The 27,816-nt window shown below is 39.2% G+C and overlaps 1 protein-coding gene across 3 annotated transcripts in view; it reads right to left on the minus strand.

Moving 5' to 3' along the window:
* The window catches only part of LOC126864619 (heparan sulfate glucosamine 3-O-sulfotransferase 5), a 189,091-nt gene that overhangs the window by 16,368 nt on the left and 144,907 nt on the right, over positions 1–27,816 (minus strand). The window contains exons 6-7 of one of the 3 annotated variants that reach the window (XR_007689255.1): positions 26,225–26,877; positions 1–26,130 (exon numbers count right to left, since the gene is read on the minus strand). The exon at positions 1–26,130 is cut by the window's left edge and continues 16,368 nt beyond it. Coding sequence is in view for 1 of the 3 variants with exons in the window: in XM_050616140.1 (XP_050472097.1) it covers positions 26,290–26,877 (588 nt within the window). In the remaining 2 variants the exon portion in view is untranslated. Of the gene's footprint in view, positions 26,878–27,816 lie in introns of all 3 variants that reach the window. The other 2 variants (XR_007689254.1, XM_050616140.1) reach the window with 2 other exon arrangements.

The following is a 27,816-nucleotide window of genomic DNA, read 5'->3' on the forward strand; positions in this document are numbered from 1 at the left end:
TTTAAATGAGGAATAAACGTACCGCAAGGACAATTAAGGGACAAATCATGCGAAACTAGTTGCTACCTGGGAAACGTGCCGCGGGGTGGAAATCGAAGCAGGAGTTATGTCTGTTTTAAGCATAGTTCTGACGGGCTTCCGTTGTCGAATGGAAATTCGACGAGTTGCCTGAAGAGAATTTCCAGCTAAGTTAAAGCCGCTATCCGTACCGAAATCAAGACCTACGTGCATACGTAAGCGCCAGCAATGAGGAAAGAAATGAAAATGATTTTCCATACATCCTTTTAACACGTGCGCCTTGTAATTTCTTTTATGGATATATTACGGATCTATCGCGTGGATTGCAATGATCGTACGTGCTATAGGGCTTTATATTGCAAGCAATTATTTACCAATATTACATCCGAGGCGAAATATCGAAATATATCGATAAACAACAGTCTCCTGCACAATTTTGGATTAAAATCGGATTATACATATAACAGCGGTTAGAAATTCTGGTAAAATTACTTGAAACACGATTACAAAAGGTCCCTTTTGTTGATGAAACGTATACGTTTTCTCGTTCCACGCAAACGTTAGATTAAACATTTTCCCATGCGAATAAACAGATTTTCTACTTCGTAACTTAAAATTAATTAACGTTCCGTTCTAATTAAGTACACGTTGCAGTAACAAGAATATCTCATTTATAATAGAAATTTATGTGGTTAAACTATTAGTACGACCATCTTGTGTAACTAATATAAATGGAAAAGTTCATAAAACCGTGATATTCAACCGTGTAAATCTTATGATCGCCCGTCACGAGGTTTTAAAAACAAATGAATTCATTTATTTGCTACCTTTAGAATTGCTTTCTACTGGTTCTACGTTCATTTTTACGTATAATTTTCATATCTCAAACCAACCTGATTTGCGAGTTTTTTTTAAGCAATTAACGTCCATTCGAACCAATTCCGTATATCGTTGTGTATCGTGGTTCGATTCTATCGGTTAAAACGATCAAAAATATATCCTCAACTCGTGTATCGTTTCATGGAACAGGTTTCAGAATGTTTTCTATTTGAACCGAGAAAAATTCGTTCGCTGTTTGCAAATAAAGGTTGGATAATATATACGTAACTGACTAATTTCGAAGCTCCGCTAATCTGGAACGATTCATCGTCTTTTATTTCGCTTTTGCAATTGTTTTATGAACGCACGACAAGATAATCATGGGACGTTATACGTTTCAACAGCGAGGAAATATCGTTGAAAAGTTTTATCAAGGCAATTCGTCGATGACGGTGATCTTACGCAAATTACGTCCAAAGCATGCCAAATATTAGCAGAATTCGTGAGTTAATAATGAAATTTGAGCGATACAGGTACGTGAAAGATACGACAAGATCTGATCGTGATCGAGCTATCCGCACATCTGAAAATATCGTGAAAAGATTCGCGAGAGCATAGCCCAAAATTCCGAGATCTGTACGAAACGTCGTTCTGTCAAGTGAATATTCGTTGAGCAACTTCGTGCACTATGTCTTCTATATAATTTCCAAGCATTAAAGTAAAGTATTAGGTAATTATGAACGACTTGTGTTGAAAAAAGATTGTTGTTATTTATTTTATTTAAAAGTTACTGGCAATCAGAATCAGTCAGTTATACATTGTCCACCTTGTACGAGTCAGCAGATGTATCCTTTATCCTTTAATTTCCTGAGATCGTTTAATTAGTAAGATCGCTGCTTTCAAGCAGTTTACGACTAATTTCGAAGAGGAAATGAAAAAGAAAACTCGCGTACGACGACCGGTGTAATTAACGTTTGACGGAAAGAAATTCGTTTCGCGAAAATGTCGCTCGAATCAAAGGAGCCGGCTGTGAAAAAAAAATTGCGATTCCCGTTGCACGATTTCGAGTGGCGGGAATGCTAAATTTCTTGAGGAAGTCTCCGCGAGAAGAGCCTTTTCATGACTCTCATATCCCATTTCCGTTTAGTTCTCTCGTTTTCTCTTTGAGTGTCCTTCCTCTTCCTCTTTCTCATCTTTGTTTCTTCTCTTTTTCTTTTTACGTCGTTGCTATTATTTTTGTTTCTCTTTTAATCCCTTTCGTCATAGTTGCGCGTGTTGCATTTTAAACGTCCACTTGGAGTTCCGCGTGTGCGGGATGTGGATGTTTTTGAAATTGAAATCAGTTGATTCATGACACGTTTCAATTATTCATGTACAAAGTTGGATGCAGCTTCGCGTGTAGTAAATGTAAATTCTGTCACCACGGCGCGTTATACGACGCCTTCTATACGTAATACTGTTTTTCATAACTTATTCACGTATTCTGTTTATCGTCCAGGTACACGATGACTCGGGACGAGTTGTTTCGGCCACCAGAGGCCGGGTGGTCTTTCCAGCCGAAAGAAATTAAAATTGTACAGCGGTTTCTTTTTTAGTTTTTCAAATTTTACAAATATTCCAATGCACCAGTAATCGACTCGGAACGAAATTCTTTCCATTGCGTAGCGTGATGCACGGCAAATTGAACAAGAGGGAAACGTAGATGAGAAAAGCTATTTAGGTAAATGTTCTCCACTTTATTCAGTTTTGAATCGTTGAAAATTGTGTCCGATGTGCTCGCGATCACTGAACTTTCTTTCTTCTTATTGCATTAACCCTTTGACTGCGAAAGGTGAATACACACTGTCAGCTATATATACTACGACACTTGCTTGTTACGTCTATCGAATAATTCTAACAAATTTTCCTTCATTTACTATTTTACACTAGAAGACTCCATATAGTACGAATGAAATGACAGATTCGTAATAAAATACCTAGGAAAGAGAAGTCAGTGGGAAGCGTAGAATTTTTGCCAAGTGTCAGCTGATATCCTAATATTTATGGCCAGCAGTGTATGTGTCCAGTAAATTTCGCCAAGAAAGATACATTTACCGTTTTATTCAATCGATACACGAGGCAAATATTTTTTGCCGATTTCTATCGTAATAACGATAATAACGAAGTAGGAAAAGAACGGATAAATAAATTGGAAAGATTAATAAGACAGAGCGAAAGGAAAATGAAAATAAATGGGATCAGCTTCGCTCGGTTATCATTTCCAATGACAACGAGCCGTATTATGCCAAGCAATTTGTCTCGCATAACTATTTAACACGTTAGCCACGGAGTGATTTGCGAAGAGCGAGTTGGCCGGCGAACGAGCACTGGAAAATTGCCAAAAACGTGAGAACAGTTATCGCTGACAATGAGAGCCGGGTAGTAAATGTCAACACTTTCGCGAACATAGATAGCATTTAGGCGAAGTTGGATGTTTCAATTTTCTACTTTTCTGGCACACGATCTCTATCAAGTATTTCCCGGCGCGCATTGTTCGTCTCGATTACTCCTCGTCGCTCCCCGTCTTTCCACCTACTGACAGGGAAACTTCTTTCACGTAAATGCTAATCACTCGGCAGCGGATATTTACGCAAATACATATTTTTATAAAGGCAATTCGGTTTCGATTTCGATTAGTACTTTGGTAATTATTTGCTACGGTTATTATCTCAATTATTATCTCGGTTTTGTACAATTATCAACAGTAGAACTAGCGGATTGATCACAGTGATCGATTAGCCATCTTCCAGGGAAATTTCTGAGGATTCGAACGATACCTTGCAAAATATATCTTTATTTTTCTCTGTAATTGTAGAACGTGCAAGTTCGCGATGTTAATTTTCTAAATTTCCTTCTTTAATGCGGCTTTCTATATTTTTATACTTTTATTGCATCTTCGGTAGTTGTACGTTAAATACTACGACGAGTATGATCCTGCTTTGAATATTTTATATATTTTCCTACGTTATACATTTTCTACGCTATACGTCAAGTACTCCATGCGATTTTGCAAATATTATTAGAAGATATAAAGAAGAAGACCGCGCGGAATCTAAGAAAGAGGGCAATCTCTTGTTTGTTGAAATGTCGGGGTCGCCCGGAAAGTTCGTTCCGATTTACATTTCCATTCGATATATATTTATCGAATTATATAGATGCCATTTTGTTCCACGAGCTTTCTCCATCTTTCGCTTAACACGAATATTCCATCCTTCCACAATCTCTCAGGTTTTTCAGCGGAAAACTTTTCAACATGATCGTTCTTGTCGATCAAATTCCTTAAAAAACGCAACGTACTTTCCGGGTTCCAAAACAATCCAAAACAATCGGACGTTATTCGCTAGGAAAAAAAAAACAGTTCGCGTAATTTCAAGTTACGATAAATGGTTCATATGTATTCTCGTAGAATAAGCAACACGCTATTTGAATAATCTCTTATGCAAGCAAATACAGAGATAGTGCTGCGTCTGAATATTAATCCCATATCGTTTATCAATGTTGAGTGCTACTGGAACGAAAGCATTGGTTATCCCAATTGCTATTTATTTGGCGAGGCAGGTATTGCCATTGATTGCGTGAAATAGAAAATAATCCATTGTTTCGCGAGCAACCAAGGATACGCTGTACGATAGATCGGTTCGCACAACGAATTTAACAGGACGAGGTCTGGAAAAGGTTGGAAAGTCAGGCAGGAGGAAGAGAATAGAAGAGGAAGGAAGCAATTGAAGAATTAGACAATGTCGACGAGGCGTTTCGTAATCAGGATAATAAGACAAATTCGTTGAATTACACGGTACATTATTCGATAAATGAAGTTCTCGGTCAGTGGTTACACGTTATCGAGGAACGTCCTCGCGGGACGATTGCTGCCTTATTATTATCTCAGGAGACCAAAGTCATTTCTCGTACACGAACAAACTAGCTATTGCATACTAATAGCCGATTAATGGAAAATCGATCCGGAATTTTATTGTACCCGCAGCGACCCGATTAAATATAGATGCCGACGGTAATGGCCGCGAAAGTTTATTTTCCCGTACGCCCTGATACTCCGGCCTTTTCCTGTACCCTGCACATCGTCACAGTTAGGCGTTTTTTCATCGCTTTCTACGCTGCGTCCACCACTCGTGTTCCTGAATTAAATTAACGCGCTTCCGATCTCTACAGCTCGTTTCAATTCCTCCCTATGGCTATATATATATATATATACCGGAAAATTAACAATGTTACTTCATTTTGCAACTTATAAATACACTGCGAATATTTATGCGAATTCGTACGTTCACGAATACGATTAAAGAAAGGTGCGAGCGAAACAGAAATTTGCCTCACCCGATAAATATCATAAATATTCTACATTGGATAATTTATATATTTATGTACAATATACGTGTCGTACACGTTTCTTCCGCACTTTCCGAATTCCCTGTAAACGCGTGACAAAAATCCGCGATTTATTCACAAGTAGTAAATTAATTAACGACACCGCTTATTCTTTATAAATTACGAACCGATAGAAACGAAAGATATTCAACAGCGAAAGAAATACCACTATCGATGGTTAATGCTATTCACGCATACCGACAGAAATATACGACAAAGCGGCGAATAAAATACACGAAAGACCGTTAATCCGAGTATCGATCGTCAAGTAAATCTATTATCTCATCGCGAGTTAATTTCTCGCGCGAAAGAAGTCCCACACGTCGAAAGATATCGCTGAGTGCGTGCACGTAGCAGCAGCCTTAATCGAGGAACAACTTCTAGATGACCGCGATCTCGACGAAAGACCTAATATATCTTTCGTTGGCGTGTACGTACCTCGAGAAGCCGGGATTTCGTAGCGCAAATTTGTTGGAAAGTCTTTGCTGGTCGTCGTGGCGCTTTCCCGGAGGCTGTCCACCGCCAACTTCCCAATGAAAGCAGATATTCGAGTCGAAGACAGGGAAAAGGTGTTAACTGGCTTCTGACAAGGATCCCGGGTAAAGGGCGGAATCAGGACGTAGTGATCGTGGTCGCGCGGAGAAAACGGGAACGTCGTTGAAACATCGAGCGAAGAAAAGAGCAGAAGAGGATAAAATAAAAAAAAAGAGAGAGAGAGAGAGTGCGCGGAGGAAAACGCTGAAAGACGAAAGTGGAACGACCGAGAAATGGGGAGGAAGAAAGGTAAAGGTAAGGGGAACACGCAGAAACGAAAGGGGTAACTAGCATGAGAAAGGGCCAACCGAGATCAAAAGTGGGCTTTTATCGTGGACTAGATTGAAGGAGAAAAGTGGCCGATTGCGCGTTGGATTGAAAGACAAAAAGAAAAGCCGACGAATGAAAGATAAAATAGCCGGCAGAGGAAAGCGGCGGCGACGACGGGGTGAAAGGTGAAAAGGGACGAAAGGGAAATCGAATGCATCCAAAGCGTCAAAGACCACCGAGTCTATGGGATTGGAACAAACAGACCGGCTGAATGAGAGAATGGCATCGAAGGGAGTAAGAAACGCCAAGAGGAAAATTAAGAATGCGCCGGGATCGAGGGAAATAATTTCGAGAATTTCGTTTAACGAGAGAGCGGCAGATAGAAAGAAAATACAGTGGCTACGAAAAGTATCGGTACACGCACGCGCTTGTTCTCCGATAAAGCGTTCTTCTCGTCATTCTTATTTTCATATTATCAAACTGTAATTATACAAGAGTTCTTGAATCTAATTAATTAGCATTTGAATTCTATAATAAGTACAATGGCAAATGCAAATAATTTTTATAGTCATTGCACGTCGTTAAGAGAACCATCAGTTATTTTTGATACGTACACGCGAGAATATGTTGGAAACTTACTTGTTTTCTTTTTTCCCCAAAGTACTTATTTACGTACTTGGTGAAGTATTATTATTTTATGATAATGGAGAAGTTGTAGGCAAAGAATTAACGCATTAGAATATATCGATTGAATATACGCACGCAAGTCTGTTCGCAAATAACCATAAATTACGTAAGTTTCGTTAAAAATGGCTAAACGCGTAAGAATTAATCAATATGATAATGTTGGCTAAAACTACGTAGTCACTTGGTTGACGCCGGACAAGGATACAAAGGACTTGATTAATTCATCGACTCGCTGGTTGTTACTAGCGTCTGGTTACGAATCCAGTTAAGGATCCTTTGTCTCGCAGGAGGCTTTACGAGCGCCTCAGACAGCGAGATTAAGTGATAAATTAACATGAACCGCATCAAAAACGTGATCGTCTAGCTTAAGTTCAGCCGTTAGTTTGCATCACAAAGGCATCAGTGTCTTTGAACGTTTGCGAACCGAAGAGAGCTTTACCAATTTCAGCTTCCAATTAACTAAGGAAACATTTTTCCAAATGTTTCCCGACTATTTCCAGAAGATTCTACGAAAAGGAAGTGTAAATTCTTTCTATACTGTTGCCACGTACGAATTCACGTTCACGTGAATTGCTGTAATCAGCAACGAGCACGAGTACTTTATACATAGGATCGAAGCTATGATCGACTGGGTTCGTATCATCTACGGTAGCTAACAAGAAGCGGTAGTCGCAAGTAGTTCGAGTTCTCGGTGACAGCTGCAGAGAACGAAATCGCCACTTTCTTCGTTAATTTACAAGTAGAATCGAAGAACAGTAGGCTTGAAACTTTATGGCCACGTCGACGAAAGTTCTCCGTTCGTTCGAATCATTTTCCTTTGTTTGTCTTTCGAACTAATTATCGCGATTTTAATACGTAATCTAATTACTCTGTGCGACAAAAATAGAAATTTAATTATCGCTTAGCAATAAAGTTACGAAGCAGTAATGAAGATCGTATCCATTGCAAAAACGTTTTTCGATAATCAATTGATCCGACGTTCTCGATTAAAAGATTGAAAATCTGTGGAATTTTCAATGGGAAGAATCGATTTTCCCAGCGAGCACTTTAAGAGTGTACATGTTTACGCGATGAATTTTTTCGTTTTTAGATCGTCGATCTAGACAGTCGTAAAATTTCCCAATTTCGTAACGTTTCGATGCTCATAATGGAACAAACGGTTCTAACGATCCTCTACCTTGGGGATCAACCGGTTCTGGCCAGTACAAACTCGAATACTAGGAATTTGATCCGCGTATCGAGAACTTTCGGCTTGGTCATACGCTAGTTTTAAGTCGATTAGTCGGAGGATAGTAGACAATTAAACGTGATTGGACGTGGCGCCTCTCGTACCATTTTCTATAGGACAATATACGCGCAACGACAGATAAATTCATACGTAGCGATAGTGCTAGTGCGTTTAGTAGAAACATCGTACGAGTTTCAGGTTGATATTTAAAATACCTTCTTCTTTCTAGCCTTTTGGTTTAATAGCTTAAAAAAAAAAAAAAATGAAAAAGCTTAAAAAATTGCGAAAGAATACGAAAGTAAAAAGCTATTGTAATAAAAATAGCCTGCAACATGATTTATGACAAGGAATAGCAGAAATTAATTTCCCTAAAGTATTTTCATTTTCTTTCTCGCACAATGAATGATGTATCTAATATTTCTTTTCTTTCTGCGTTCCATCTGATATTTCTTTTCTTTGCGTTAACGAATACCACCAGATCATAAAAGCACCTATTAAAATACCACGATAATTTATCAGAATAATATTCCTTGATATTCCAACTTCGACTAACTCCGTTTGAAATAAATGATTCACGCTGTTACTCAAATATCTCGTTTGATAAATTGTAGTTATGGTTTGAATATCGCGCGCAACGCACAATTTTATCGATCGACTTACCAAAAAATATTTGCAAATCCAAAGCCCACAGTCAATTATAAATCTTAGTACGATACATATTATAATGTGCTAAAATAGTTCGTATTACGCGCGATGATCCAATACTAACTAATAACGATGAAACGATTTGTTATTAATTTACCATTTGATTAAATAGCGATGGAGATTCGTGGCAATATATTTGGAGTTTATGTCAGCGAACGGTAAACGAATAAACAAGTGCTCAATGTCTTGTTTAAATATTTGATCGTTCCTTCGCTTTTAAAAAACGCTTGGAAGAAAATCTAAAGATATTTTATTACGCTTCTACGTGTATTATTGTAACAAAGCAAATCACGTTTGTACATTTTTCGATGTTTTTTTCGAATCCGAGCTACTTGCATTATAAAGTTCCTTCAAAGATGACGATCGAATTTAAAATTGTCTTTGGAGATTGGATCAGATGAAAAAGAAAAAGAAAGAAAAAAAAGAAGGAAAATAGAACGTAGCCAAGACGGTAATCCGAAAAAGGATATTTTCCATTAGATGCAGTCAAAATAGCGAAATCCGAAGCTTCGTCTTACGAAAAGCCAGCTTTTGATGGTTCGGCGAGCTCGACTTGTCGATTCTTCACGGTACGTAACCCAATCACGTTAATACTCGACACCACGGAAAAAGACGAGCGCACAAAATGGAAAGCTCACCGACAGAATTTCTCGAAAGTTCTTTTAATCTGTGCTCCATGTACCGGCCGTTACATCATCTCCGTTATGTCGTGATTGAACATGGCCGGTGTATGTAAAAGAGGGCTGCTTGTTCAGCCCTGAGAGAATCCTGATCGAATGTCGACGTTTGATCTTTAGTTTGACAGGCAAGAACCCAGGATGAACGAAGTGCAGCCTGTTCAACGTAATTAGAAGATCTTCTGTTTGAAACGCCACTAAAGGGTCCAGACGTTTGAGAGTAAATCAAATATTAGAAATGGCCTTCCCTAACATTCTCCAATTCTTTGTCGAATATTCAGATTGAACCGAGTGGATTAAAGTTGAATTATTAATTCTTCGTTACTTCGTTTTAGTCGATAATCGTTTGGTCGTTTAGCAACGTGTGTATTCTATTTAATACTAGTCGGTGTAAAATTGCAGTAACGAGCGACGGAAAGTTGAAACATAAAAAGATATCATAATTTTACGAAAGAGAATTCCGCAAGAGCCAATGAAGAAATAAGAATGTACAGGGTGTTTCATTTATACCGCGCCAAACCATGTCGGTATATTCTATGATTAAAAATAAGAAAACAATGTTATATAACCATAGACTGGTAAATGCCGTATTATGATTTCTTGCTTCATTCTGTATGTAAGAACGATGTCAATTTTGTTCCTAATTTCTGTATTTTTGTTATAACTTCGTAACAAAACATTTACGATCCACTGACCGACTGTAAGTAGCAGAGCGAAAAATATTTAATGGAAAAGTTACTATGTGCACGCGAATAAATTACTTAGCAACTTTGAACTTTCTTTCTTTCCTGCTACTGTACATAAAACGCAGGTTAAATTTCCTAAACGCGAAACGAAAGTTTGCTAGAACAGCCAGCCAATATCTATCGGGGACAAAATGTGTAGATTACGAAAGAAATATTTCTAAGGAGTTAGCGGCGGAACATAAGAACGTTCTACTATCGTGTCCCGAACAAATGGTAAAGATGTAAATTGTCAAGATAGCAACTGGTGTGTCGTGAGCGATCGTAATCGCAATTAATCGGCCGTCATTATACGCTGTATTAACCAGCGATAACAGTGAATCTAAGTTGATGGTGGCCGTGGACGGGTTTGCAGAACGTATGCCATAGGCCGCAAGTTATTAGCGCTGTCAGACGAAATTACTTTATTTCCGTATTTAAATGAACCTCGCGAACGGCGGTCGCGTGTCAAGCAGAATGTCCGAATGTCCTTTTCGCTTGGCTGACTATGATTCTACCGACTATACTGAAATCGTATACGTCCTTTTTTTTTTTTTCTTATCGCATCAACGCAGTAGAAAATTTATACGTAGCCTCGCGACTATCGGTCTCACTAGAAACTATCCTGTCGCTCGTAAATTATCGAAATAATAATTTTATTAAATATATGCCGCATTTATCGTTAAATAACCTTCTTATATTTTTATCGAAGCACGCGCGCGAGTATCGATACAGTACGCTTTTAAATTTACGAATATATAAATCCTTAGGAATTAAAAAATATTTCGGAAATAAGGTCTTTTATTTTTACCAAAGATACAGGTAGCTTCGATGTTTGGATCGTGTCCTTTCTAATTTGCAAATACGTTCTTTCGGGATTATAAATGTCTCGCTTGTTCAATTAATTCTGTTCATATAACTAGGAAATTCGGTAGCCCTGCAACTACTTTCCACCCGAGTCCATTTAAACTTTCGCTACGAACGCAGTCGACCAATTTTAACTAATTTTTGTTCGAATACAGCTTTCAGGCTTGTCATATCTGGAAGGAAAAATTGTGGAATACGTGAGAAAATTTACATGGAATTTCTGGAGGAAAGCGAAAATTTTTCGAGCTGAGTCGAGCAGTCGTTGAAATACATCGATCGGCTAATTTGAGGGTAGCGAGTGAAAGTTTTGGATCACGGCCCGATAGTTACTGGCGACGTAAAGCGAGCAAATGAATTATGAGAGCAGGAACTGAATATCAACGTAACAGAACGCGTGAATTATTTAACCATTCTATTTACGAAGCTGAGCAGCGCGTTGAATTAAATTTATGCCCTAGTCATATGCAAAAATGATTCGCGAGGAAGATTAATGGAACGACCATGACAACTTAGAGGGTTCTTCGATCGAATCTTAATCCGGCTGTTCTTGTCGACCTTTTTCCGCCTTTTTTATTTTCAAATCGGAATTTACTTGGAGAATGCTTTCTTTCTTCCATGCTGTGTCGAATAAGATTTACATTTTAATAAATGGCACATACATAGGTACTGTTATATTCGTATAAGAGCTGCCATTTCATTATAAACGCTATTTTCTTCGTTACCAAACTGTAAAATATCCTTTGGAATAAACTCCTGCTTTGCAAGTCCATATAAAACAATACTACGATGAAGAGCGTAGAACGATACCTTTTTAAACGTAATATCGAACATAATATATTCGTTTCACCTTCCCTCTGTTTATAATAATTATAATATATGTTTATAATAGGACGAATTTAGGTAGTTCATAATCGAAAAGTTACGACTCAGATGCTTTAAACCAAATCAAATCTTCTTCATCCTCCCTCTTTGTTTCCATTTTATAAACATTTCCTTTTTACACCAACTTCCAAAAATCTCACTGTACGTGCAAATATATAAAAAAGCCAGTTTTGCTTACTGTCGGCTGATAATGTGAAACTGGCTGTTCCGTGACACGCGATAAATTCCACTGGGAAATAAATACGAAAGATCATGCTGCATAAAACTTTTTCTCAGAGAACTCGACAGAAGCTTTCAAACTACATAGCCAAATCTAACGCGATAATGCCGCGGCCGCCTTTGAACGCGCACCAACGTGAAACACAGGGATGAAAAAGGTTGGACGACGTTTGCGTCGCTGCAAAAGGGACACGGGGTCTTTAGTGCACCGAATTAATTCAGCAGGTTGTACGGTGCTCCTCTACAAAGTAACGTTCGTTTCTTTTTTTCCTCGGGGCCAGCTCGCCTCACGGTTTCTAATCTTTCCGCGGGATGGGTCTCCTTGCGTCGTCGTCGGCCACTTCGCCGCGAGAGATACAATTTATTCGCGCGAGCGACGTCTACAGGAGTTGGCCCTTCCGGTTCGTAACAAGATATAATTCACTTGCGTCGCTAGCTAACTCGACGTAGCACGCGGGTACATCGTGTCAGGGCCAACTTTGCCGTTGCGAGACGGTCGCGACGCATTTTTGCAGCGGACATTTCACGTTTGAAACGAACTGGCTGCAAAGAACTATGACGTTTCTTTTGCCGAGCTACTTCGCTGACGACTCTCTCGTTTTTATCTCCAATGTGTTTGATCTCTGTTTTTGCAGAATGTTTGGCGAATGTTTTCGAGAAAACTCTTGGTCGTCTTGTCTTCGACTTCGGTCGTCTTCTATCTCGTCGCTCGAGATAAGACAAACAACGAGGGGGACATCTATTCGATGCAAAGTTCCAGGTGTTTCGCTTATCTCGGTCGATTATGACAAATCAGATATCGGAACGGTACAAGATTAATTTGCACGATAAGCAGCAGATGCTTGCTATTATAGAGGGAAGTTGAAAAAGATAGCAACTGTAATCGAATGTTTTACTAATTCAGAGTTGTGGCGAACCCAAACGCTGCTTTCGAACTTTCCCAAAATTTAATTAAAACTTTGGAATTCTGAAAAATCGTGATAAAACTTAGGCGAAAATAAATATTAACAATCTATTATACTTGGAAATTATTTATCGATCGTGTTGGAAAATATATTGCCCCCAGTATCAGCGACAAATTTCCAACGATTCATCTTTCTCTTCGTAGAAATCATTCGCAAGAAACATCATCTGGTTAAGTTGTAATGCTCACAGCTTCTATAATTACTTGCCTGCAATCGTACGACGTATATGCAGATACATATACGAGACTTCGTCAAAATTATTGCTTAGGCAAACTCAGTTGATTCTTGCTCAAATCTGCTTACCGACTGCCTGCGAAGACTAGTTTGCAAAGATCAAGGTTTGTATTTCGCTTTGATTAGTATCGATTAGACGTATCAGTTGAGACGAACTAACGTTTGCTACGAGCTTATGTTTGTACATATTCGGCGGTGATCTCTTCCTTCGTCTAACGACTATACACGAGAAGAAGTAATTAACGTAGGCAAACAAGCAGATAATTATATTCTGAATTTTTCCCAGCAACGAAAATGATCTACGTTATATCGTTTGGTTTACATGTATTTCGTATTAAAAGAATTTAAGTAAATGTCAAAAAATATTCGCTATCTCATACAATGCGATTCGTTGAACGAATTGTCGACCACTTTGCACACAGTCAATTATGTTTATATTTTCTTGATTCTTTCAGTCTAGTACCTTCTTCGAATCATTCACAGAAGATAAATATTTCTTACATGTTAAATTACGTTGCGTTTCGATCGTCAATTTGTTATATCGCTGAAATTATTGAACGTTATCGATCGATACCTTGATTCGTAAAATAATCTCCTTAAAAATTGTATAATTCTCAAGTTTTTAATGATCGTTTGCATCAAAATTATACTGTAGTAAAAAATACGTGTATATATATACAGATAATATATATATTATACCGTAGAAAAATTTGCTTATATCACACTTTGATATGTACGCGTTATGATGAATTTCAAGCTCGCGATATGTTCAACGCTTATACTTCTCAACCTACGAAACCAGCATTCGTCTTAAATTTAATACCAACTTATCGCTAAAATTTGTATTCCATCGAATTTTGATTCCAGCTTATATTCGTCGCAGTTAAGCCCTTCCCAAGAGTATGTAGCTATTATATATTTAGGAAATAACATTTTTCAAAAAAAGAAAATACCTTTCACGATAAAGCCCATATAAAGTGTATCAAGTTTTAAATATCCCGTACAAATAGAACACCGCGGATTAAACGTTCTCCAGATTCCGTACATCTGCGTACGCGATTTGAGCCGTTTCACAGGCCAAAGCGGTTAACTCCATTAACTTTCTCGAACTTTTTAAAGCGCCACAGCACTCGATCGATCCTTATCTTAGATAATTTCACCAACTTTTCCTACTCTCTGCTTCGCAGAGTTAGCCGATTTGGCGGATGAGCGGCTCGTTTATCATCGAAAAAAATCATTCTTTTCGATACACCGTTGGACCCATGGTGAATCTCACGAAGGAAACCTGTGAACGATTTCGTACGCGACGCGTACAGAACGCAGGATTTCCCGTAACGCGAAATTCAACGGTAGGAGATCGAAGGGGATTGTTTCCTCGACTTATCGCAGTGGTGAAGGAGTTCGACGCGGTTGTCGCTTCGAATCGTGAGACCACGGAACGGATTTCGAGCGGATTCGTAGCGAATATAGCTCGGGTGTTGCAGAGTTTATCCGACCCCGACATCGAGCACTCTGTGATCGAAATTTAACTTTTGCCCGAACACGGAGAGGTATTTATTGCACGGAATAACAGGGCGCACCGATGCAAGCTGCACTTTTCACGCTAACCTCTGCGGATGCACGACTCACCGCCGTTGTAAAGCGGATTATTTATGGCGCGTCTCTTTGCCTACGCCAGGGAAACGCTTGTTTTGTACCTTTTTGTCCCCTCTTTCTTTCCTCGAAATTAATACGCGCCGGGAATTACGCCGATACTGTCACACGCTTCTCGATAATCCTATGGAAACCTCGAATAAGGGCTCTCTACAACGTATTTTGGTGGATGTTTATTAACACTGCAATCATATGTGTTATAATAAAATAATAATTACTTCTTCTCCTTTTACGGCTACCGAAAACGTATAGACGTTTTTGCGAAAATTAATGCGGACTTCTATTTAGCGGGTACACAATTATTTAGATGCATTTCATTGAATTAATTTCCTTACAATTTTATACTGATTTATATAGGCAACATTTAGGTACGTATTATGGTTCTATTATAGTTCTGACGTTAACGATGTAGTACAGTTCTACAGTGATCGTTCTAACACACGCTGGTATAGCAGATATTTCGTCAGAAGGCGATGTAACGTTAAACGCAAGAACCGCGTTAAGCGTTTCAGCTTATGGAAGAGCGTAACTTGAAAACCGCTTTTCCTCGAAATATTCCAAATTTAGAGCCTCGTTCGAGATTTCGTATTCAATCTTCGAGATTTCGCAAACTTTAATCGACTCGATCCTCGATTAAAAGCGATCCTGCCGATTTTTAATCAATTTTTCATTGCTCCACGTATCCGCCAAACTCGTGCAAAATACGCAATTGTTCTGACTCGACCCATAAATTTCGAAACGATAAAGCAGCCGATCGTGGATCTTAGGATCGTAGGATTCAGGTGACCGATCGTTGTGCTGGTTGCTTTTGCGTTTTCTAAACGAGAAGATTACGCTTTTACAGAACTCGTCGACGTATTCGTCGCGACCGCTCTGCTTTGGTTTACGAGTTTCTCGACTTGTGTAGATATACAGTAAGTGAGAGCAATTTTTTTCATACAATAGATCAGTATTTTTTAACGCCTCCTTATGTAGCAGTATTTTCTTAGAATAATTTTGTTAATACTAATTCGATAGCGTATTAGACTTTATCTTCCATCTCTGCTTCCAACAAAGTACGATACAAGTTTGATAATTTTTTAAAGTCGCTTGTACATGCTGGAAAATTATGTTCATTTCATCCTGGGAATTTATGTACGTTGTAGTATCATGGACAAAAGGCCTAAGAGACATCGGGCGAACCATAAACGATGTCGCGAGAAAGCCGAGGCGTCGACAGGCCCAACAATGTGCCGTCGATCCTTCAATCGAATAGTTTCGTGGAAAAGTCCTGATGACTGACCCTGACCACGAGCGGTCGCGGAACACCTGCGTGGTGGAGCTAAGATAAAAAGACAAAAGGATGCTAAGAGAGAAAGACGAATTAACAGTCAGTGTCAGTGGAGAAGCCGGAGAATGTTAGTTGAGAAGTCAGAGAGTGCGTTGTCGAGAGAGAGAGCGTTGGATTCGTGGTGACGAGAGTTGCGAATTAACTATTTATTTGTCTAAATTATAGTACGTTATTGCGATTAGTTTACGTTAAACTACCATCGTTTCCTGTTTAATCAACATCTATACAATCCATTGATTGTAAATAAATTAATTGTAGCATAAGATCCTACGATGTATATCACGTTTATGAAATTTATGAAATACTCTCTTACGCCGCAGAATCTGGATCGAAATGTTTCACCATTGACCAACAATATTTATAACGATGTTATCGCGAGTAAATAACGGTGTTCCGATGCTTTTGCATCAGATTAAACAGTCGTTCCACTGAAAAACAAACAACCGCGATGAAAAATATTCGTTTCACGGCGAGCTTTCTAACTGTATTTGCTCTGCTCCTCTTTTTTTTTTTGCACAGCTTTCAAGACGATATCGAGAAAGAAACTCTATTGATTTTATTCAAATTAATTTTTTTCGTCACTTCCATGTAGAAATGTAGTAGTAAAATTGGAAGAACCGGTTAGAATCACGTGAAACATATTGAAAATGAGATTTCATCATTATCATATCGGTGTCGATGAATCATTTTATCGAATAACATTTCACTTCCAACGAAACGTGACGAAGTAGGCTATTTCATCTTGATAAATACGTAAATTTCCAAAGATAAATCGTTATTTCATCGTATCTGTTAATTTATTTGCCGTAGTTCCGTGCTTTCGCATTTGTTAATGACCGCGTCGAACTTAAAGAATCTCAATTCGTACTTCATGCTGAAGCGAGTTCGTAAAATATGACAAATATTGTGATGGGCAGGAAAAATTGATTATTCGGTAGAAAACGATAAGATCCATTATCAGAAACTTCGCTGTTTTCCAATAAATTATGGAATAACAGTGTATTTTTAATGAAACGTTAAACCTTCAAGGAAGAATCATTGTACGTTTTAAAAAATTGCATATCGAGCGCGAGCACGACGAGTAGAATTTTGCAGGAAATTTGAAATTGCTTTTTCGATAAAATGTTGCGTCGTGTTGTAAATTAATATTAATTTTTCAAGTGGAAATTTATGTACCTACAGCGTATCAGTGTATACGAATGCCAAGTTAACGTGTACCTTTAGATACTGTAATCGAACTGTATTGTTTCACTTATTTTATTTAGCTTCCATTTTCGACGTTATAGACTTTTTAATAAATGCAATTTTATTTACACGTTTTGATAAGCACGATATCGAGCTTTTATTTAACGTGAAACAATTTTAACGAAATGTAATATATTAAAATATCAAATTTGATATACACCGTGACGACAAAAGAATTCAGGATATGCCATCGATAAGCGACCAACTATCTAACATTAAATAAACCACTGTCGATAGAAAGTATTGCATGGGTAAGATTAATTGGTAAACGGAGTTGGACAACGACGATAGGACATGAATTTAAGTATAAAATACAGGAGAACCTATTACGTCGACTGTGCGAAATTGAGGAAACAGGAAATAGGGAAACGATAATCGATCAATGGCTGCACAGTATACACAGAAGTCAGACCAATCACTTTGAGAAATGAGGAATAAACAGAAATGATAACAACGAAAAGCAGAAAATTAATATGCCAACTAGCAAACTTCATAAAGGGGAGCATAAAGTTGAGAGTATTCTGGAGCTTGGACGAATAGAGAAACCACAGAACAACATCCAGAACTGGAACGAAATACCAAAGACTGACACAAACATAGAGGATCATTAATAAGGAAACGTACGCTCGCATACAGGATTATGGTATAGAAATATACCTAGAAACGCGTTAGCAGGCAAATCTTACTGTTGGAACAACGAGACAAGACGAACTGGAAGATATATAATAAATTAAAATATAACTACATTTAGATAGTAAATTAAGATTTAAGACGAAGGTAGTGGTCCTGTTGCAATACAATATTGGTCCAACACCACTTGTCTTATCTTCCTCTATATACATTCTAATTAAGTATTAATTAGGCTAGTATATAACATGGGTGCTATTGACGCGATACATCTTCCTCGTCGGACAAGAAATGGCAAGTTACACGTAGTGCGTCGCTAGGGAAATCGTCGTACGAAAGAATAGCTAGCTTGCTCTGGCAGAAAGCAAAGAAGAAATATGAGAATTTGTATATTATGGCGACAGACGCACGCGAAAGTCAGTATTTATACATCGACGATCGTTTGGAAAAATATGCTACGAGGGAGAATTACAAAACGTAAGAATTGATCGTGCAAGCGTGACCCGTGAAGCGACCGAGAATAATCAGGATTAATGACAGCCTGACGCACGCAACTTTTACGACTATTACGAACCATTACGACCGGCGGGAGCATAGGAATAAATTAAGGTACAGGTTAAACGTATGAAACGCGCGCATGAGTCAAAAAAGATCGTAACAGGCGTAAATCACAATACGATAAAGAAGTATACGATACGGTATTGTGAAAAACCACGTTCGAATTCACCGTCTATGCCGAATTTGCACACAGACTTTATTTCTTCTTGTTTCTTTCCTTTCTTCTTTCTTTTTTCTTCACTTCCATTTTTCTCTTCAAGTTGCACCACTTCCGTTTTGTATCTGCCACGGTGTCGCGCGTGTACCGTTGTAAGAAATTGCTATCTGAGAGATTCACCAAGAATCCTGTGTTATTTTTGTATCCAAACCAAAGTGTTGCCTAGAATAAAGCTGCGTCTAACAAATACAATGCACCAGCAGGATAGAGCAGAAACTGAAAAATGCAATAGGAAGGAAGGTGCAGTAAGATATGCATGAACGTTGCAGTAGGATAGACAGGTCAAGTTATCGCGATACTTACAAGTCCAGGGAAGAGGAGCTGGGTATGGCAGTCTATTGGATGAAGAAGAATATCGGAGGTAACGACAAGGAATAGTGGGCACGATTAAGATGTGGGAATGTAAGGAATACGAGAGGAATAGGAGTAAAAGAATGCAGATTATGTGTGTGTGAGAGAGAGAGAGAGAGAGAGAAAGAGCGAAAGAGAGGGAGGAAGAGAGAGAGAGAGAGTATGATGCATGTATGGAGTTACGTAGCGTTTGAGAGGAAAGTTATGGGAAGACCTCGGGGGTTGGGTGAATAAGCTGGGCGCCAGTCTGAAGTTGAAAAGGAAAATCGAAAATATGCTAACAGACAGTGTGAGATTAGCAGAAGATATGAAAAGTTCGATGGCGAAATTAGAGGCAGTGGTTAGTACAAAGGCTGGTAACGAAGAGGACGTAAATGTAAAATAGAAAAGGAAAGTCTGAACAGAGTTAAGTTTAATTTATATAGATAAGATATATTTAATTGGTACTGGTTGAAATGGTTTTAATTTGTAAGTTAGGAATATTTGTATGTTTCATAGATGTATTCGTCAAAGCGCGACGAGAACGTAGATACAAACACACGTAGTGTACGGACAGTGCACTGAGTAAATAAAAATAAATAAAGAGATAACAAATACGATACGATATTAAATTTAATATATTTAATAGAAAACACCGTATTTTATAAAAAATCGTAGAGGTTCGGGACGAAATATTTTTTTTTAGGTGAATTGTTTGTTAGAAAAAATAAAGCTGTTATTCATAGTACAGAGATATAGACTAGAACGAAATGCGACGAGGAATGCAACGGATCGATTATAATAAAGGCTAGTAACAAAAAAAAAAAAAAAAAAGAGAAAAAGAGCAATAACAATATCCGATACCACTTTTTTTCGCTTCTTTTCCAACCTGTTCCTTTTATTAAAATTTCAGGTTTAAAGGAGGTCAGAAGGTCAAGAACGGAGAATTTTTCGTCGATTATAGTGATATTTCTGGAGGCTTCAAAGATACTCGTAGGATAAAACCTTGATCAAACACCTAAGCTTTCCGTGACAAGTTTATTCGCGATTGACCGAATTCCTTGACACTTCTCCTGTTCCTGTTCCCGAAGGAAAAGTACGCTTTCCGATATCGAGTGTCACACTTGAAGCGTGCAAAGCATTCGCGATTTCTGATACCCTTGTCTACATAACTATCGTATCGTTCGATCACTATCGTTCTTCGTATCACTCAAAACTGCACTATGGGTACGGTAATTGAAATATCAAAGAATACCCCTGTCATTTACATATGTTACAGAAACGATACGTTGTAAGAATATCATCGATATCTTTACGTGGAAACTTGCTTCTTACAATGAAAGAAAAGCCCTATGAAAACAGCGGATATCTATACGCGAATAGATCAATTTATTTCTTAACAAGCTATCTTTTGAAACGATCCCGTATATTTCTGTTAGCGAACATTTTTTTTACTAGCAGCTTCTTATAACGTGACTTTTACGGCGTTCGTTGGAAACGGAGACGAACGGTGGATTTTCCAAGGTTTCTCAGTTAACTTTCCTTGCCCGCTCACTCAATGGAAACGAGTTTTCGTTTCTCCGTGTAATTTCGCGATACCGCGGTGCACCGGGCCGAAAAAGATACGCGATTTAATGAACGACACCGTGAAAAGTGTTTTCGATTTAAATTGCAAATTTCCTGCAAATTTTTCGGTACATAACATACTTTGCAAAGCAAAAAAAAAAAAAAAAAAGAAAAGAGGGCAAAATTTATATCGAAATACGTTTGTACGATACGTTTCTGATCGAACAAAACGATTACTTCCACTATAAATACTACCGTTTTGGTTTTTAATAAAACTACATATATACAGGATGTTCCAAAAAGGCTAGTCGTATATAAGTACTTTTTGTCAAGGGTTATAAATCTGAAATTTATAAAATTGCACAGCGTTCAGAGAAATCTTGTTTCTCACTGTCGAAAAATCCAATTCGAAGTATAACGGGATCTCTATTTTTGTCGCGAATTCGGTACAAATGGCCAGTGGACGACATAGCACGGAAGAGAACGTATTGAAAGATTTCCGAGCAATTTTCTCTGACTATTATACGCATTCCAGGTTCGTTCATCGAGGCGTCACGGGTCCCCAGGAGCGATCGATGGAATCTTCGCGCCGGGTTCTCTCTTCTTTTTTCTTCAGAAACAAATGGTCAATTTTATCGCGAACTTTTATCTTCACGTGATATATAGGAGCCCCTTACTATTTCTCTGCTCCCTTTTCTCTTTTTCTCCGCTGTTGATATCCTTGCTTCAATCTGGAACCTTGGATATTGGAATAGGTTTACATAGGGTGTGCGATACAAGCCTTATTACGACGAATACGAACATCAACAGGCTATCCGTAGGATTTCGTTTAGCTTTAGCTCAATTTTAGGTGAACCGTGACACGCACTCCTCAGATTCCTTCAGGATTTTTCTTCCGTGACGTCACGTACCAACGATACGATGATTCGGATCGATCGTTTAGATATAGATTTTAAAATAAGAATTCGCAAGAGGTAAACTCCCAGGATGAATTCTCTTTTAATTGTTAAGCCCTGGAAAATTCTTCATAATTATATGGCTTAAGATGAAAAAGTCGCTTCTTTTCATATTTTTTGTATATTTTAAACAAAATTTAGGATCGTCTTCTTTAGATCATCTAATTTTGGTTTAATATTCCACGCATAAGGAAGCGTAAAAAAGATCAGATAAACAAAATGAAGAAATTTTTGGTACCATTGTATAACGAGGGGAATAAAACAGCCAGTCTAAGTGTAAAACGTATATATCGCGTTATTAAATTCGAGTATCAATATATGAATCATTGTTCACCGGGTAATATATTTCGGTATCCATAAATCAACATGATTTAACGTTTACTATTTAATTCAGTGAACGTTACAAATATACTAAAAAGTATCAATATTTGAATCATTGTTTATAGAATAATATCTTTTCGTATCTACAAATCAAAGTGATTTAACGACTATTATTTAATTCGGTGAACGTTAAAAATATACTAAATTTGTCGTGTCTCCTCGAAAAATACAGGATATGAAAATTTGTCGCGCTATTCTTTCTTCAATTAACGATCATTTTTTCCATCTTCTAACTCCACGATTATTTTAATAAATCGCCTAAACATATACCTTATAAAAATTTATATATACGTCTCCTTATCACAATTTTCTGATATGTATTCGTTTCGCGCTTACGTCCTAGTTTTTATACAAATCAAATATACGTGTGCGCGTATTAAAGTAAAGAGTAGGTACTCGAAAAAGTAGAAGCAACGAAAATGTCGATCAATTTACAAATTTTAATTCCCTCTGTGATTTTATATCGAGCTTCGAGCTTTTAGTCAAATTAACTGCCCTTTAACTTATGCAATTGATAAATTGATAAAAAGTGATACGAATGAACGTCGAAGCTTGCTTCGCAAGTTCGTGTCGATTTTGAATCGTTCGAAACTTTATTTCGTCCCAGCTTATGACGACGATGATCAAGAACCGCTGGTACAGAATTAAGCGCAATAATAATTCCTCACAGATAACTTCGATCTACGATCTTAAGAATATTCTATTTACTCTTTCTTATCGAAACTTCTTAAATAATCGGTTTAAACATCGCAATCAGTATCCAATTCGAACATCGACGATTAGTAATTACCAATTATTTCTTAATTCTAACGATATGTGCAGTTTAACTTTTGTTTATTCCGACCTAATGTATCTTACTACGTCAAATAGTAATAAAAATGATATGGTTGCATCGCGCTACGAATGAAATTCGCCAACATTTCACGGTATAATAGTAACACGTATAAAAAATTACAGCTTTAACCAACTCCTCCTCCCGTTAAAGCCTTTCTGGCTGCTGAAGCAGAACGGCTCGACGCCGCTCGCCAAACGATCCTCCTTTCATCCCCCTAATTCATTCGGCGAGTCGTGCACAGCGCGCGGCGAAAGAAAACTACGATATCCTGCCTCGCGATACATGAAACGAACGCGATCGATTAACAGATTAGACGGAGCGACGAAACCCAAGATCACAGAGAGCTCTCTTTCTTCTCTAAAATCCCATTGTTCCTATGCAGACGGGTGGCTCTCCTCCTGTACACAATAAGCTTAACGACTCGATATAACAACTTCCAATGTGGATTATAAAAATATTAAATCTTCTGTAATATCAACTAGTTAACCCTATATGATATGTAAACTCACGGACCAATGTGATCCATGGCGACGGGGCCCGCGAAACGAATCGCTGAAGCTTCAGGAGGCTTATCCTCCTGAAACCGATCGTTCCATCGGACTCTCGTCTCTATTTTATTTTGGCCGGCGTTACTTCCTGTGAACAGTGTCTGTCCGTCCCGTTCGTCTGTCCGTCTCCGTTGTCTCTAGTTACCTATGCACGTAAACACGTACCTACGTACGTATGTGTGTGTGTGTGTGTGTGTGAGTGTACGCGAGCGCGAGTTTCCTTTTCCTGTACGTGTACGTGTACGATACATATGTGTGCGAGTGTATGCAGGTAAATGTACGATGGAACAAGACGTGCGGTCTTGCGCGCAGCCACGCGGAGGAACGGGTAACAGCATCGATGGATCATTCTGCTCTCTTACCGGAGATCGATCGACCCAAATAGACGGGCGCGCCAAGCCGAGCCGAGTCGAGCAGAGCCGCGCCACCAGGTACAATGTGCTCGAATTCGTTCGTTCGCCACCGAGAATCGACGGACAGATATCCAGCCCCTCTGAGTAACGACCCATCCGGAATCTACTCTTGCACGTTTCGGCTGCGATAGGCCGCTCCTCTGGGATACACGTGGCCGTGACTGATATCGAGGATCGCTGCCCGATGTTCCACGCTATTCAACCCCTGATATTTCTGCCGACGATTTGCCCACCTTTCACACGGCCAGACGTTGCCCGATCGATTTCGCACGCGCTGCCTGGCTAATTTTCTTCGTCCGCCTCGATCATCTCGTTACCCTTTCCACGACGAACGTTTAATCAATTCCACGCCTGCCGATCATCTTCGGCCGTCCAGTTAATCGGATGCCTATCGGATCACGCGTTGTTAAACTGACTTGGCGCGAGTCATTTTTCTACGAGCTTCTTTTATTACAAATGTCTCTAACGTTCCATATTTCCAAGTTGCACGCTTCTCTAACTACGTTTTGTATCTCGTTTATATTTCTTTTATAATAAATTGTTTCGTAATAAATATAATTCGTCGATAGACGCGTTAAGCAAATTCGTACGGTATATAGCGCGAAGAGTTCGGGCATTTTATATCATGGAAATAAATATGAAGTTTCAGACTGCGTTGCATGTTCGTTTATCGTTGGCGAATTAAATTGTATGTGCGTTAGGTATCGTTGAACGATCGTAGGTATTTCACACTGAACGAATCCTTTTATCTTGTTCGATAGAAATTACGGATATTTCTGTCTTCGGTGAGTGGTGGCTATTGTCGGGAACATACGACGCAGTTCGAATAATTAGCTGATTCCCTGAGATAGACTCGATTTTTTATATCTATTTCGTGATCCGAAAGCTGTTCGTAATTTGCTTGTATTTTCGTATTTTCCTAATCCATGTTTCTATTGTATCAACGACGCGTTAACCGCAACACTGTACGAGAATGAAAGTTGTTTTACGACGGAGCATCGATCGAGATGCAGAAATCGGTCTCGTCGGCGCTACGAAGCGACAACTCGAAGCAATTAGCACGCAAGGACGAACGGCTGAAACGCGAACACGAGAGGGGCTCAGGATCTCCGATAATAATGAAGAGTCCTGGCCGGAGCATATATCCATTAAATTGCATGCACTCGATTTAATGGCTTGACTCATTGCCACGGGCTCTTCGATGTTCACTCGAGTTCGCGTGCTCGGGCCTCCTCTTCGAAGAGACGGCAACGGAACTGTTGCACTTTTTTCAGAAAACGAATCGCACTCTCTCCTTTCTTCCCTACAAAAGGAACTCCTTTTATTATATCTCGCGCTGTTAACAAGACGATAACCGAGTATTAAATCTTTGACGAACGAGAAACGTGTTTCGTGGATACTTTTTACTTTCAATAATATTCCGGAGAAATTAGAATTTTTGTATCATCGTCCGTGCGAAATGAAAGATTTCTATTCGGTTTTTATACGATTACTGATCCTTGGAATTCGAGCACATCGACAGTTCCTAAATCGCTGAATTATATTTAACCATCGACGCGTTACCCGTTTTCGATGTTACGGCTAATCATAAAATATAAAAGGTACTTATCCTGATCAGCCTCGATTCTTCCCGCGACGAGAAGCACCAGGCGAAACTGCTGCTCCCGAAGAATTTTCAAATATCCAACGAAGTAATATGAGACGACAACGATGCACTTGCAGGTAACTTTGTTGCGTAATTTCTCGAACCAAAGGCGATCCTAATTAGTCTTCAAAAGCTCGAATATTCCCATTAATGAATTCGAATCACGAAGATGCCTTCGTCCTTTGTGGCACGAAATGTTCGCTTGATTCGCCGTTCAATTCCGCGCTGTTGTCTTCTTTCACAGGGCTGGCGTTGCTTAATTTGCCCTCGGTTCCCTGGACGATGTTTCCGCTAATTTCGACCAACTTCCTCACGTAATCCCCGTGGATCAAGATTTTCGAGGTACTCCGTAGCAATTACAAGATTCCTTTAACCGCGTCAAGCGCAGAAACCTTGCGCGCGTTCGCTTTGTTAAGAAGTTCTCTCGGACCAGCCGAGTTCCCGCGGAACCAACCTGTTCCCCGTAGCTGATCCGCTCCTTCGTTCCGCTTGCGGACAATCCGCGTTCCGCGTTCAGATCTCGTCCATGCCGAGGGGATCTTCGTGATTTCCATTCTTAAAATTCGATCGACGGAAACTAGAAGAAAAAAAAAAAATAGAATTGCACCGCGTCAGTACCAGCTGCGCCGTACTCCGACGTTTAGAAAAAATAAAGCAGCTTCTTCGCGAACTTTGGACTTTCTCGCGTGGCTACCCGCATCTATGACACAGCGATCGAACCGCTTCTCTACGACGGCTATTCCTCAGGCCAGCCGAGATCTTCCCCTACGAGCTCGTAGAATCGTTGATTGTGTTCGTTGAAGAACCTCCTTAGCTTGGTGACCACCACGGGACTAACGCGCGGATGTCGTCTGCCTTTGCTCTCCTTCAGACATTTCTCCGACGTCTCATTGCGCAGACAGTAGAAGCCTTTCGTGTGGTTGAAGTAGAAATTGTGCCTGCCGATCCGTGGCTCCAATCCGAGGAAATTCTCGATCCTGCGCAACTGAGGCACCGGGTCCTCGATCAATTGGTCACCGTTCACTATGAGGATCTGCTCCCTGGAGAACACCTCCAGCCACCTATGCATGTACGTGTGGTACAGGGAAATCGCTACTGGCCTGTACGACTCGTTGATGCTGCCGTCCGGTCGTATCACCAGTTCCTCGAAGCTACGCGCCGCCTGCTGTTGCTGGATGCTTCGTGGTGTTCCATTCGTCAGGGTCGAAGCGGTCGCGGCGTGCGTCCGCAGCTGAGTGTAGTCGGATATCGCTCTGGTCACTGGTTCCCGCACTATCAGCAACAGCTTCACGCTCGCGTTCATCGCGCGGATTCTTTCAGGTACCTGCGACGAGAAATCAGCGACGTGAGGAATTATCGTTAAGCGCGAGAAAACGAGAAAATCACGCGACGCTTCGGAGCAACAATTTCGTTGCGAAATTTTAGAGAAAGTTGTCGTACGCGTGTTTCCTGTATTATCGTTTACCTACGTTTAATATATTGGATTTTACAGCAGACATAGTATCGCTGGATCACTTAGAACAGTGATCGTCATGGTAACGATTACGTGTAATTGACTTGATACGTAGGTGTGTATAATAATTTGCGTTCGTAGGTCCTATGATACACGAATTTAACACGTGAAAGGGACTGCTTTAAAATTGTCGATTTACGACTATCAAACGTACCGGTCAGAAGCTACATCGATCAGCTTTGTAACTCGAGAAATAAAGAGAAGTTTTTTAAATTTACCTTAGAATTTTTTAGAATCTTTTTGCAGTTAACAAACTTACGAAAGCAAAAATCATTCGTTCCTTCAGAATATCAATCGTGCGCTTATTTAACGAAATTGGGGAATCATTAAAATATAGAGTTGATCAGTATGGCTTTTGAAAGCCATCATCAGATGAAAATCGTTTTCGCGATTCTACGATTTGCACCTCGTTTCGTTGAATTCGTTGAATTGAATGATATATAAAATACATTTCGTCGAAAGGATAATCACGTATGATAATATTACGGTTGATTACGACCAACAACGCATCCACGCATAGTGTCAAGCGCATTTCGTGTAACGATATTCATCGTGATATCCAGAATTTCGTGGTGCCACGCTGTTTACGTTCGCAAACTATACACGAATGCGAGTTGCATGTTATTTAGCAGTAACGCTAAAAGCAAAAATGTGTTCGTAGACCGTGGCATTAACTGCGATTATATCCAGTGTAACGTTTTTATTAGGCATTTTAGAAAATGGTTGTTCCAACAGAAATTACTTCATAAA

This window comes from Bombus huntii, chromosome 4, assembly GCF_024542735.1.
Source record: "Bombus huntii isolate Logan2020A chromosome 4, iyBomHunt1.1, whole genome shotgun sequence".
In the NCBI taxonomy this organism is placed as follows: domain Eukaryota; kingdom Metazoa; phylum Arthropoda; class Insecta; order Hymenoptera; family Apidae; genus Bombus; species Bombus huntii.